This window comes from Furipterus horrens, unplaced genomic scaffold (assembly GCF_987537825.1).
Source record: "Furipterus horrens unplaced genomic scaffold, mFurHor1.1.pri manual_scaffold_9, whole genome shotgun sequence".
Classification (NCBI taxonomy): Eukaryota; Metazoa; Chordata; class Mammalia; order Chiroptera; family Furipteridae; genus Furipterus; species Furipterus horrens.
This window is the reverse complement of record NW_028327179.1, coordinates 55,397,012-55,410,457: the sequence shown is the minus strand read 5'-3', so window position 1 is coordinate 55,410,457 and position 13,446 is coordinate 55,397,012. Positions and strand designations below refer to the sequence as shown.

The 13,446-nt window shown below is 34.4% G+C and overlaps 1 protein-coding gene across 9 annotated transcripts in view; it reads left to right on the top strand.

Moving 5' to 3' along the window:
• NRCAM (neuronal cell adhesion molecule) overlaps positions 1-13,446 on the top strand; it is an 81,084-nt gene that overhangs the window by 51,915 nt on the left and 15,723 nt on the right. For 3 of the 9 annotated variants that reach the window (XM_090287363.1, XM_090287364.1, XM_090287362.1), the window contains 2 exons: positions 157-279; positions 849-1,025. In XM_090287363.1, the coding sequence (XP_090143489.1) occupies positions 157-279; positions 849-1,025 (300 nt within the window). Of the gene's footprint in view, positions 1-156; positions 280-848; positions 1,026-2,050; positions 2,087-7,577; positions 7,695-8,846; positions 9,000-13,446 lie in introns of all 9 variants that reach the window. The other 6 variants (XM_090287358.1, XM_090287357.1, XM_090287361.1 and 3 more) reach the window with 4 other exon arrangements.

Sequence of the window (13,446 nt, the reverse complement as noted above, 5' to 3'; positions counted from 1 at the left end):
AGGAAGAGAGTGGATAAATGGGTCCCTGTCCCAGGTTTCTGTTAATGTATTTTCAGCTAAATCAGGAACAAGATTCAAAACCTTGATGAATTGTGTCATTTTAATATATTTTGGAACATTGAAAAACCTTTATGTTGACTGTGTTCTCATTGTAAGTTCCCAGTGCCCCGTCCTCTTTGAAGATTGTTAATCCAACACTAGACTCTCTCACTTTGGAATGGGATCCACCAAGCCACCCAAATGGCATTTTGACTGAGTACACCTTAAAATATCAACCAAGTAAGTTATTGGGAGAAGAAAAAAGAAAATATCATTCAAAAGAAAAAACATATTAAAATATCAACTGGTTATTATTTTATAGCTGTAGAATAAATACACATACCTTCAAGTGTTATTCCAGAAGGAACTTCAGATCATACTTTTTAAAGAAAAATTACATAGATGTTACTGAAAATTAAGTATTCTGTAGAATAATACAGACTTTTGAGCATGAGGTTTAGGTGGGTGCTATGTTTAGTAAACATTATCTATAACTAGTAAATAGCAAGAAGAGCAGTTGTTTTGTCACAAGTCCTCTGAAGATAAGGTTTGGGTTATTTAACAATATATGGCTCTACCTGCAAAAATGCTGAGCTGAAAAATGCTATTGTAATTCAACTATAAAATTGCCCCAGCTTAGAAACCAATGGAGAATATTTTTCTCTTTTTGTGCCATATTATGGGAGCTGTAAAAGGTTATCAGTTATGTCAAGCAAAAAGTGATAGGGTTACAAAAGTCAGTGTAATCCATTTGTAATAGTATTCCTATAGCAATTAATGGGAAATGTTTTTGTTATTCTTCTTGACAGTTAACAGCACCCATGAATTAGGCCCATTGGTAGATTTGAAAATTCCTGCCAACAAGACTCGTTGGACTTTAAAAAATTTAAATTTCAGCACTCGGTATAAATTTTATTTCTATGCACAAACATCAGCAGGATCAGGAAGTCAAATAACAGAGGAAGGAGTAACAACTGTGGATGAAGGTAAGATGGGTATGTATAAAATCCATAAAACTATAAGTGTTTTTTAAAAAATCTGAATTTGTGCTTTCTCCTGTCTTCTGATCATGGAGTACTCATCTTACCCAATTAATACAAACACTTATTTGTAATTTCTCATTTGAACATATATAAAGTTAATTATTTAACTCATGTTAGAATAATGACTTGATATTAGTTTTCCAAGTTTATATGAAAGTTTTAAACTTACATTAAATTACTGAGGCAAGAGTGGGAAATTATAATATGCCACACTTGAATTCAAAATTCAGGCATTATTTTTTCCTTTCTGCAACTTTACATATACACACACACACATACATATGCATACATGTAATACACATGTATATGGACACACATATACATATACACAAATAAATATATGTAATTCTAGTTCTGGTCTTGATTCACCATAAAATAACTTGATAGGTCTATACTGATTTAGGTTTTCTAGTAATGAAATTGAAACAGTTATTAAGCAGTGCATTTATTTTGTGTTTGAGCACGGGACTCTCATATCTCAGTGGGCCATCTGGTACAGAGAAAACAAAATAACCCCATTAAACTATCTAGAAAAGGAATTAATACTTCTTGTCATATTTTTAAAACTCTTGAAAAAATTTTAGATTCAATAAAATGATGGAAAATACTGTAAAAGATTTTCTCTTTTTGCATGTCTCCAAATTGTAGAATTGCTTAAGGATTATTTATTTGATTATCTTCCATAGCATAAGAAATTGACATTTCTACCCAAAAACTGGTTTGAGATATCCTAAGCCTTCTTACATGATAGGCAAGTATGAATAATGTACCTTAAGTAAAGTATGGATTTTGATTACTGGGTAATTTTGGGGATACCAACATATCTTTGTCCCCTGTACTGACATGGTACACTTCATTCTTCTTGCATGCTTTAGCATTTTAAGAAGTGTTTTTATATAGCTTTACATGCTCATGGTTGTGTTACATTTAACTATATAGTGTCTTATTTCTGTTTCCCTTCATTAAAGCTGGTATTCTTCCACCTGATGTAGGTGCAGGCAAAGGTAACATAATTCATCTGCATGACTTTACACATGTGTGAAATTTGCAATGTTAATTAAACATGGGAAAGTGCAGCATGGGTTAAAAAAGGAAAAATAAAATAAGCTTTGAAACACTAAAGAAAGAGAAGATCTTGGAAGATCTTGGGTTTAAAATTACTATCTAATATTTTTAAAATAGCCACACGTTATATTCTGCTAAGACTTTTCTCAAGCCTTATCTCTGGTGCCAATCCTAATCTTAGCTTTTAATGATATGGCTGTGGTTCGATCAGACAGGACCAAACTGTGGATTTGCCACATGTCCTCTATAGGGCCATGCCACGTATTCAGACTTCAGAAATATTAGTCCTGTGATGAAAATAGCCTGTGAGGAAATCAGATCAACTGAGCTTTCCATTCCAATCTGACTTAGTTTACTCCTCATAAATACAGTGTACATTTGGCTGTCATTGCACTACACTGTCCATTTGAAGTTTTGGATACCTGAGACTAAAAGTCTCCCTACCAGGATCCCCTAGAGAAATCTTCCAGTCTGCCTGCCTGCTCACCTCAGTTGTGTTATTCCATCCTGTTGTCACCAAACTATTAAGTCTCCTCCTCCTGGGTAATAGCCAACTGTCACGATGAACTACTTTTGTTTTTCTTATTCCTCACAGCTCTATGGGTGAGAAAGATTTGTTGGGAGCATGGTGCTTGAATAAGTAGTAATATGTCTTCCACATGAGGCAATCCCAAAGATCCTCCCATTTACAGCTTTGGATGCTCTTTTCATGTAGAGTTTTCTTGGGCTTTGACAGACTAAATGAGTACAAATAGGAGTGAAGAAAAAGACCGTGAGAAATAAGTACTTTGTCCTAAATTATTCAAATGTTGTGAGTTTAGGCCTTATATATATATCTTCTATTTTCTTAGAAATCTGCTTATATTCAGAGTATCTGCAAATTATTAAATACAGAGATTTAGTAGATTAGATAGATTTTGAAGTGATTGACTAAGAACTGTAGCCATTTTCAGGAATCTTAATATGTTATATATGTGTTTTTAACATAAACAAAGTTGTAAAAATTCAAAATTTCCACAATATAGGAGAAAGTTGTGAACCTTTCCTTTAAATGTATTCTTTCCTGAGACAACTAGGTATCAATTAAAATCCTTGCTGTTTTACAGTAATTTACTGCCATGCTCTCCTTATAACCTTTCATTGGAGCATTCCAGACAAAGCCTGGCCTCTTTCCCGAGTAGTGGGCATGTCACTGCTGCTCTGCCTGGACTCAGTAGCAGAGCAGTTGTGTTGCAGTGAGGCTGCCTACGAAGTGAGTCGGAGTTTTTCATTGATTTGTCACATAAGTGGACATGCAGTACACTGGGGAAAAATCATTCTGCTTATTTTAATGAGTTAAAACCAACTAAAGTAAATTTTTTAAAAATAATTTAAGTTTTACTATTTACTATTACTAAATTGGATTATGAATTACTTATGATTGTAGAGACAAGAAAAATTGAATTGTAGAAGTTTCTTGAAGCCCCCAGTATTGAAATCTGATGAATCTCAGATAAGAGAAATCATATATAAATTTCAAAAGAAAGCTAAATCTATCCTTATTTTCTATATTGTTTCTTTTAATAGTGCACCAGTAATTAAACATTGCTTGCATAAAATAATGACATTTTGTTGACAAGACTTTAAGCTGCTCAAAAAATATTTGTTATCCTGGGTTTTCCTCCCTTAAAAATATTTTTTTTTCAATCTAAGAATAAATTTTAGCTTCTCCATTTTTCTTCTCCAGGCAGTTTAGATACTCCCTGAGATAAAAGAAGAATAAAAATGCACCACATTCCTTCCAAATTTTAATAGTTTATATTTCTTTTATATTTTAATTTAAAACAACATGAAAGAAGCCCTGGCTGCTGTGGCTCAGTGGATTAAGTGTCGGCCTGCGAGCCAAGTGTCGCTGGTTCAATTCCCAGCTAGGGCACATTACTAGGTTGCATGTCAGGTCCCCAGTTGGGGGCGCGAGTTAGAGGCAACCACACAGAGATGTTTCTCTTCCTCTCTTTCTCCTTTCCTCTCTCTCTAAAAATAAAATAAGCAAACAAACAAATAAATAATTTTTAAAAAAAAGAAAAAAAATTTCTCTCCTTTATAAAAAAAAAAAAAAAACATGAAAGAGAATAAAGAAGAGATAAATCATTGAGGAAAAACACACATGTTAGCCTTAGCTATAGAAGCATCAGCCTCCAGTGGGGTGGGCAGAGCAGTGAAGAGCAATGGAGGAAAATTGGGATAACTCTAATAGAACAAAAATTTTTTAAATAAATTTAAAGAAAAGCATCAGCCTCTAGTGATTTCAATTAACTTCTGATTGAGGAGGGGAAAAGAGATGCATATAAATTTACATTTTTAAAATTTTCTTACAAATTTTAAAAGATGTTAATGAAATCCAAGCTTATAAATGTATAATTACAAAAGAATTATTTAAACCTCAAAGAAGAAACCAGGATAATTTAATTTGTCGTATTATGCCTGCTTTCCCTTTTCCTTAATACTCTCCTCAATTTGATCATAGAAATACTCTTTATCTTCAGGATTCACTTATTTTGATCCATGTCCTTATTTGTTTTCAGTATTTCTGTAGGAATTATAGTTGCTTGGCTACATTTGTTCATTTTTGTGTCCCTTTAAATAGTTTTGTGTCTGGACCTCTAGGATATATACCTGTGAAGGCATCTATAAAAATGAACTGAAACATGCACATAATGGATTTGAGGCCTCAGTATTGCTGATGGATAGACACTGCTTTATCCATAGCTTTTATTTTTTCTCCCTTGAAGCCAGTCTTCAGAACACTTTTGTAAAGTGACTAGTTAGGGCACAGGAATAAGGAGAAACTAAATGGCAGGTCAGAATCTGAGTCTGTTCCTTGACTTAATTTGCAGCTGACTATTAAGAGGAGGGTACTGAGGAGCTGGTGACGAATCTTCTCCGTGGTCAGACTCTCACTATACAATTATGTCAGAGTGGGTCGCATTGCTACTACCAGTTAGGTCAAGAAACAGGAAAAGCTAGAGAACCAATAAGTTAAAATCAAGTTTAAAGTTCACAACTTTATTTGGCCTGAACATCGACAACAACAAAAACTATATAGAAGATTCAGTCAAGTTCAACAGCTAGTGTCTACCTAGCATGTAAAGCGCAACAGTCTTTTATAAGGCACTGTGTATCTAGATGGTAAAGCACACCCTGCCTTTGATATGTTTAACATCTGTCAGTTAAGACCAATGTAAGAAAAAGCATAAAAATAGGTGCTAGTCATTTGAACAAAACCTTATATAAGCAGAGAGGAGTGAACCATTTATTTTGCCAAACAGGATCAGGAAAAACTTCAAAAAGAAAGTAATGGACTAGACCTTGAGACAAGAATTTTGGCAGATGAGTCGGGGTTGGGGTGTATAAATTCATGGTAGGATAAGAAGCAAAGGCATGGAGTTTGAAAACCCACAGAACATTTGGGTTCTACCCAAAGGTCCAGTTTGGCAGAAATACAGAGTGCATGGAAAAAAGAACCTGAGATGTGACTGAAGAGGTAGGTGAGGCCACAATGATCATTAATAGCCATGAATGCCTTGGTTAGGAATTTAGGTTTACCTGTCAGCAGTGGTAAGTCATCTCCATGTTTTAAACAAATGACAGAGTCAGATATGTAGTTTCGAAGCGAAAATGTAGGTAACTACACTGGCAGGATCTACAAAGGAAGATACAGTAGGAAGAGAGACTAGAAGCGGACTCCTGAGCAAGCCCAGCTGAGAGCTGACACTCGTACATCTTAGGAACATTGTCTGCACATCACAGGTGCTCAGTGAGTATTTGCTCAGGAAGGAAGTGGAGAGTGGGGCATCCAAGCAAGGAGAGTTAGAGTTCTCTGGAAAAAGTGGCATCACCTCAGAAAACTGTGATATCTTCTCTTGGTCTCTTTAAGAGTAAGCTAAATGCTCTTCTGTTGGCAGTATTTCACTGTGGGTCTGCCTTGAACATCTTCCATAATCACACCAGACTAACTTCCTCAGGTCCATGACTCCAAAATATTTTAAAGAAAATTAATGGGTTCTTTGCCACTGATGTTGTTATACACATGTTCATATTTACTATTTTTGTTTATTGATCATATTCCTATCATTATCTATTTTTTAAGTGAAAAATCAGTTAGGTGCTCAGAAGGGCTCTACATGATTCAATAATCAATTTTTCTGTTTCCCACCCTAACCCAGAGGGGCACAAAATATACAAGTGATGGTGAATTATATCTTGGAGGTCAAGTGTATTACTTAATTTCTTAATATACGTCTCTTTTTTTTTTTTTATCCTAAGAAATGCTATTTCATCAGATTTTAGATTTATTAGAGACCTTTTACTTCTAAATTATATAATATAATTTGGAACTTAATTTTAGAGTCTGAGTAAACCTTCTGATTTACTATCCTAAGATGTTTTCTCTGGGATAATAAATTGATCTTATCAGTTTTAACTACCCAAGTTAATATATCTGTAAGTATATCATTTTAGTTTAGGTGGTTACAGTGAGGCTGATATAATTGTCAGTCTTGGGTGGCCAAATAAAATCTTTTAATAACTATAGGTGTTCTCTTTACTCAGTAGCAAGTATATATCATTATATAATCTCCAGAATTTGGTGTTTTAAAAAGCTACTTAGGATGCACAGTGATTTTTCAGAACATGATATGTAATGAACACTTGGCAGGTAATATTGTCTTGCTCTCTGGGTTTTATCAAGTAAAATAGTTCTTCTATTTCTTCTTTCTTAACTTCTGAAAAAAGAATATTTGGCAATCCTTTTGGCAGCTTTTCTTCCAGCATACCCTAACCAGTCCACATTCTCCAAAGCAGGTGTTCTTCACCTGGGCTCCCTCAACTCCACAGAAGCAGCTTTTTAAAGAAATTTCTGACTCAAAACAGATCAAAAGCCACTATTCTAAGGAGCATCCTTTCTCACCCCAGCTCAAATTTTTGAAAGACCCACATTAAGATGATAAATAGAATTGAAAAGTAGCCACCTAGTGTTGGGTTTTACCTTGCAGTCTCTGGTAGTCTTTCTATGGCCTCTGCCCCCAACATTGTTCAGCAGTCCCACCCCTCATCAAACATCAGTAAATGAAGGCTTGGATGATTCCTGGGACTGTATCTAATGGACAACAGTTCACATTATTCAGGACCCATATAATAGAAATCATAAATTTTAATATTGAGTATCATTATTTCTGGTTATTGATTTAGTTCCTAATGCTGTAGTTTAGTAAGTGAAAAACATGTCTGTAATGAAAGTGATGTATGAGTGAACCCTAAATTTTAGCAGTAAATTGTAATTTAATTTCATTAGCACAATTTCAGAATACTTAAATTATTTTATATGTGCGTGTATGGTGTTGCAATTTGATTGTTTGTTTTACTTTTCTATTGCATATTTATTTCAAGCAGTAAATCCCAGGATCAACAAACTTACTGTCGCAGCTGCTGAGACCTATGCCAATATCAGTTGGGAATATGAGGGACGAGAGCATGTCAACTTTTATGTTGAATATGGTGTAGCTGGCAGTAAGAAACAACTTCATTGCCCGGTTTTTAATTTGGGGGATACATTTAAAGAGATTAAAAACATTTTTAAGGATTTACTGTGAATCATCTTGAAAAACAACTTGATCCAATTAAATGAATCAGATTTATCTAAAAAAATTTATAGTGAACCATCAACCTGTATATGTTATATGTAATGAACAATGTTTTTGTGTTCCTGTTATCAAAAAGAAGGAACATAAGTTCTATTACATATGTTATTTTCATATCATAGTACTTAAGACTGTTCTATTCCCACAATGTTTAAACAAGAGTAACAGTGAATAATTATGTTTGTAAATAGGAAAGAAGAAAAGTTTGTTAAATTGGACTTAAAGTAACAGAAATCAAACTGACTTAAAGTAGTCATTTTGCCATTACTATCCAAGAGAATTTTATCAGAAACTGCAGAAAATTACCACTTTTATTTTGATGTTAAATGTACTCCTGAATCAGGCTCCCTACTTACATCCTGGCCACCTCTACCAGGACATGGGGCAGCTTTAATTTTCAGCAGTTTATGAAAAACCAGTGTTCCTCTTTAATGCAGTATGCTCTGCGCATAATAAGCTGGGTGGCCAGGGAACGTTTGTAAGAAAATGTTGAACATAGTCCAACTTTCTCTATAGGCTTTTGTCAGGCAAATAAATATCTTTAGAAATAACCATTCCTTTAGGAAAATGAATACTCAGGAAAGATTGAATCTGTAACTTACATAAATTTGAAGACATTTAAGTTTACTAAAAGATTCATCTTGTGAATCTTAAAAATAATTCTTACCATAGTTTATTTAAACTCTTAAAATGTTTAACATTTCTTTTCATACACATTAATAGAAAAACTCAATAGTTTTATAAAGCGAGGTGCACATGAAAAAGCTTCCTTTGTTTTAAAAAGAAAATTTAATACAATGAGAATATATGCAATTAAGCAGTTTGGATATCCAGTCAGTTTTTCTTTGAGAATATTTTCATGTAGTTCCTTAATTGATTTATTTGACTTGACCGAAAATAATATAGCTAAGCATCCTAGATTTTGTCTTTAGCTTATAAAGAATTTTCCTTTCTTGAATAATTAAGTGACTTCCAGTCCCTTAAAATATTATAATTTGTTGTTTTTGCAAAATTTCCATAGGCAAAGAAGAATGGAGGAAAGAAATTGTAAATGGTTCTCGGAGCTTCTTTGGGTTAAAGGGTCTAATGCCAGGAACAGCATACAAAGTTCGAGTTGGTGCTGAGGGGGACTCTGGTTTTGTGAGTTCAGAGGATGTGTTTGAGACAGGCCCAGGTGAGGTGCACACCACGCCAGTTCTGGCTCATGTTCAGAGGTGAAGCCGCTGAGCACTCCAGCTGGAGATGGGGGCTAGTGGTGCTGTTGTGGATAGGGCTATGAATGTTTTTCTGTGGAGTCTGCTGGGGTTGAGAGTTGGGTTTTTAATTGTCTTTTGCTCTTTATGTCAAATGAATTACAGAATTGAGCAAATCATTTTCTAATCACATTATTGCCAAAAACCATTACAAAGACAGAGCTAAATGTGATTTTTTTCATTTTCAAATAATTTTTATTTTCAAGTACAGTTGGCATATATTATTATATTAGTTTCAGGTGTACATCCCAGTGATCAGACATTACATAACTTACTAAATGATTATCCCATTAAATAAATCTTGCACCCATCTGACTCCATACAGTTTTACAGAAAGTACAGCATTAAGCTGTACTTTCTATCCCTATGACTATTCTGTAGCAACCAATTTGTACTTTTTAATTCCTTCAGCTTTTTCACCCATCCCCCCAAACCTCAAATTAACTTACATTATTTAGGTAATTCAATCCTTTATATCATTTAAATGTATAAACTTTCCCTCAGAGTTAGAATGGAATTTTTGAAACACTTTTGAAGCTGAAAAAACTCATTGATAAAGTCACAATTTTTTATGTCAAAGTGAGCTATAACCCAGCAAAACCCTGTAGTTTACTTAGATAACTGATGTAAATATTGTTAAATTTGTACAGTACAGGAAATTGTTCAATTCATGTGTTTCATTGTTATCATACCATATTTATCTGTATATTGTTTTAGTTATTTGAACATTATCAAAACATATAAGTGATAGAGTCTCTAAAATAAAGAAAAATGTTCATATAAGAGTCAAATATTCATGTTTACTCACAAGATGGAAAAAAATCTCTGCTTATTTAAATTTATAAAAGGATTGTGTGGTACGTGTTCATTTTGTGATTCATACATCCACATTATGTTCAGTCATTTCATGTGTTCTTGAGGAAATGTTGCATTTCCTAGAGAACCTACAGGCAAAATGTTCTTTTTTTCATTACTGAAGTATTATGATTTTAAATTCATTGCTTAAAATTTAGAAAATATACAATCAAGAGTGATTTCTAAAAAGAAGGAGAAACCAAAGGTAATAATAATTTACTAAACTATATTTTTAAGTATTTATGAGCTAAAATCATAATGTATAAAGAAATTTTTCTGTTATTCTCTTTCTTGTATTTTCATATCCATTTGTGAAGTAAGTTCTAGGAAAATACTGTATTAAACTTAAAAGAGGAACATCAGTTGACAGTATTACAAGGTGTTTGTTATTATCAATAACTGAATTTCAAAATACTAAAAGCTCAAGTAGGTATTCTGTCCATTTATAGCTAGAACACTACTAATAATAACAGCACTAGCATATAATCAGCTCCAGTCTATACCAAGTGAATGGGTTTCATGGCTTTTCTCATTCAGTCCTTACAACAATCCTATGAAGCAGGCAGTGTTGTTACCCAATTATACATCATGTTAATGACCTGCCTGTCACCCAGCTAACATGTGGGAGAGCTGGGCTTTGAGACTCGGCCTTCCAACACTGCAGGAGAGGCTCTCACTACGGCGCCCATACCGGGTCACAGAGGCCCACATGCAAGGGGAACAGATGGTCTCAGAAATAACCACTTAGCCTTTCCAGCTCTTACAAACCCACAGTCCACTGTACTCCCAGCTTACAGATATAACTAAAGTTGGATTCCACCCTTAAAATCAAGGTGTGGCATTTTTTATCCTTTTATAGGACAGAAAGCAAACCCTTCAGAAAGAAAATTTTTCCTTCAGTGTTGTAATATCTACATTTACAGCTGCAGCTGACAGTTCAAGATGAGCAGTTATAATGGGTGGGCCATTCTTGTGTGTCAGTGATGGAGAAGCAAGAAGAGGCTGCAACCGGTTATTGTCACCTTTTACATATAAATGTAACTATTAAGAAGAATAACTATTGATTAAACCCTAGGGATCTTAGTTTAACTTATTACCTCCAGGAGCAAATATGTATTGTTAATCCAACTCCCTTGTTCTCCCAGTTTCATTGCTCTATCCTGTAGGGCTACTGGATTAGCTCCAGTGTGAAAGCATACTGCTCTTGCTTCTCTCCTCCATGGCAGGTTCTGAAATTGAATGTCAGTAACTGAGCATGGAAGCATACCATTCTGGCTAATTTTTAACTCTGAATTAATGAGCTGCTTCTTTGAGTTTTTCTAATTTCAGCAACATAGACTCAATTTTCATCTATGCTTGTTTCATGAATCTTCTTAGCATGAAACCATCTCTGCTTTTGATAGACCAAGTTTTTAAGATATATTTCTAAATTTTTTGTGTGGCACAAGCTGCACACTAACTCATACATGACTGTGGGTGGTGTCCTGATGCTGTACCTCTAACCCACACTCCTGTTAGAAGCCCCCCTCATCTTCCTGCTTCTCACCCCTCTCTCAACTACCCTCTTTCCTCTTCTTTCATATCACAAAGGCTTCAAAGCAGATTTGTATTTACTGAGGCCTGTCAGCTACCTCCAGACTTTGACCAAGGTCATTTTTTCCCTTTCTACACATTTCTAACTATTTTAATAAAACAGGACATTTTCTTTTATTTATAATGGATTCTTTATTGTCATTTATCTCACTGTCTCTTCAATGTTTATTTTCTAAGTACTCAGATTTTCCTTGGAGACCTACTACCACAGAGCACAGATTATCCACGAGACAACAAGCAATGCCATAGCAGAAGACTGTTGTTAAAACTAACTTCTAGGAAACAAAACAATTTCATTCCTCTGGCTTATTTTCTTTTTTCATATTCTTAATATTTGTCTCTTTAATTTATAGCTTTACAGATTATTCAAGTAATACATGATATAATTTTATTATAAAAGTTTTAGGTAAATAAAAAATCCTCTTTCTTCTACTCAATCCTACTAATAACTCACCCATTGAAAATCAGATTCTATAAGAAACAGCCCACAGGCTTCATTTGGCATTTGTGTGTGTGTGTGTGTGTGTGTGTGTGCGCGTGATGTACAGTGGTGACTACAACTTGGGTTTGTGAAATAATCTGCAGTTAAGATGATTTTAGAGTGTCCTGGGAAGACTTGAAGCCTTTTATAGTCAGTCTGGGCTTTAGCTCCCTTCTTATATGGATGGGAAGTCAATAGAAGTTATTTTAACTTACATAATTTTTGTTTTATATCAACAGGTACACGTGTGTGTGTGTGTGTATGTGTAATAATATGCACACACACACACACACACACACCTGTTAACATTCTGTGTATGCCTAATCTTAAATAATGGGTAGTGAAATATTTGGCACTTTTTCTTCAGACATAAAGGCAAAAATTCAAGGTCAATTTGGATGTTCCTTTATAAACTGTTAAAGAAACATTTCTACTTTTTGCATAGTTGCATAGTAACAAGCTGCCAGTGGGCAGTTCAATTTTGACAGTCACCATCTTTTTAAAACAATGTTTGTGCTAGTTTTTGAGTATTTTATTGCATTTTCCCTTATCAGTTGCATTTAATTAGGGGGAAATGTAAATGCAGATACCATTTATGACAAGGCCGTAAATCAGTAAGCATACTAAAAACTTTAAATTCAATCAAACACTCAATAGGCTTACACCAGTTAGTTTTTGGTTCAGTTTTGAAGAAAAGGCACACAAAAACCATGTGTGAATTGACAGAAATATATTGCCAAAGAGTATATAATGATGGACATTTAAAATACTTTTACCTGTCTCAGAATGGGAAGTTCCTACAACATTTTATTCTTATATGTAAACACCCCTGCAGATTTGATGTCTGGCCATGTTTTCAGGACTATGTTATAACAGCAGAGCACAATGGCTACTACTATATACCCTCAAGTCAGACAGACTTAGGTCAAACGTCAGCTCTTGGGCAAGTTCTTTACCCTCTCCAAGCATGAATTTATTCCTCAAGCTTAGCTCAAAGGATTGTTGTAAAGATTAAATGACATTTTTTTCCCAACACAGTACCTCGCAGGTAGTAAGATTTCAAAATGTAAGCTCTCGTTATGACTGTCTTCATCTTCATCATCATCATCATCATGATTATGGTATGTGTGTGAAAGGGGAGCACTGTCCATACTGGTGGTTTAGTTGTATCAAGTTATGGTACAACTCAAAACCCCTCTAACCAACGAGGCACAAGGAGCTATTGGGGAAAGGCTACTGGCACTTGATTTGTATTCCAGATAATGTATTTTCCACAAACATACATCTACACATTTTTCACATTCCTCTTCACACTTAATTTTAAGCATTTCATTTTTCTCCCTGTATTTTGTGTGGAGGAAAAAAGGCAATGAGGTAGCATTTTTGCACATATATCAGAACCTGGGACACATGTAGCCATGCTTATTTCTGCATCCAGG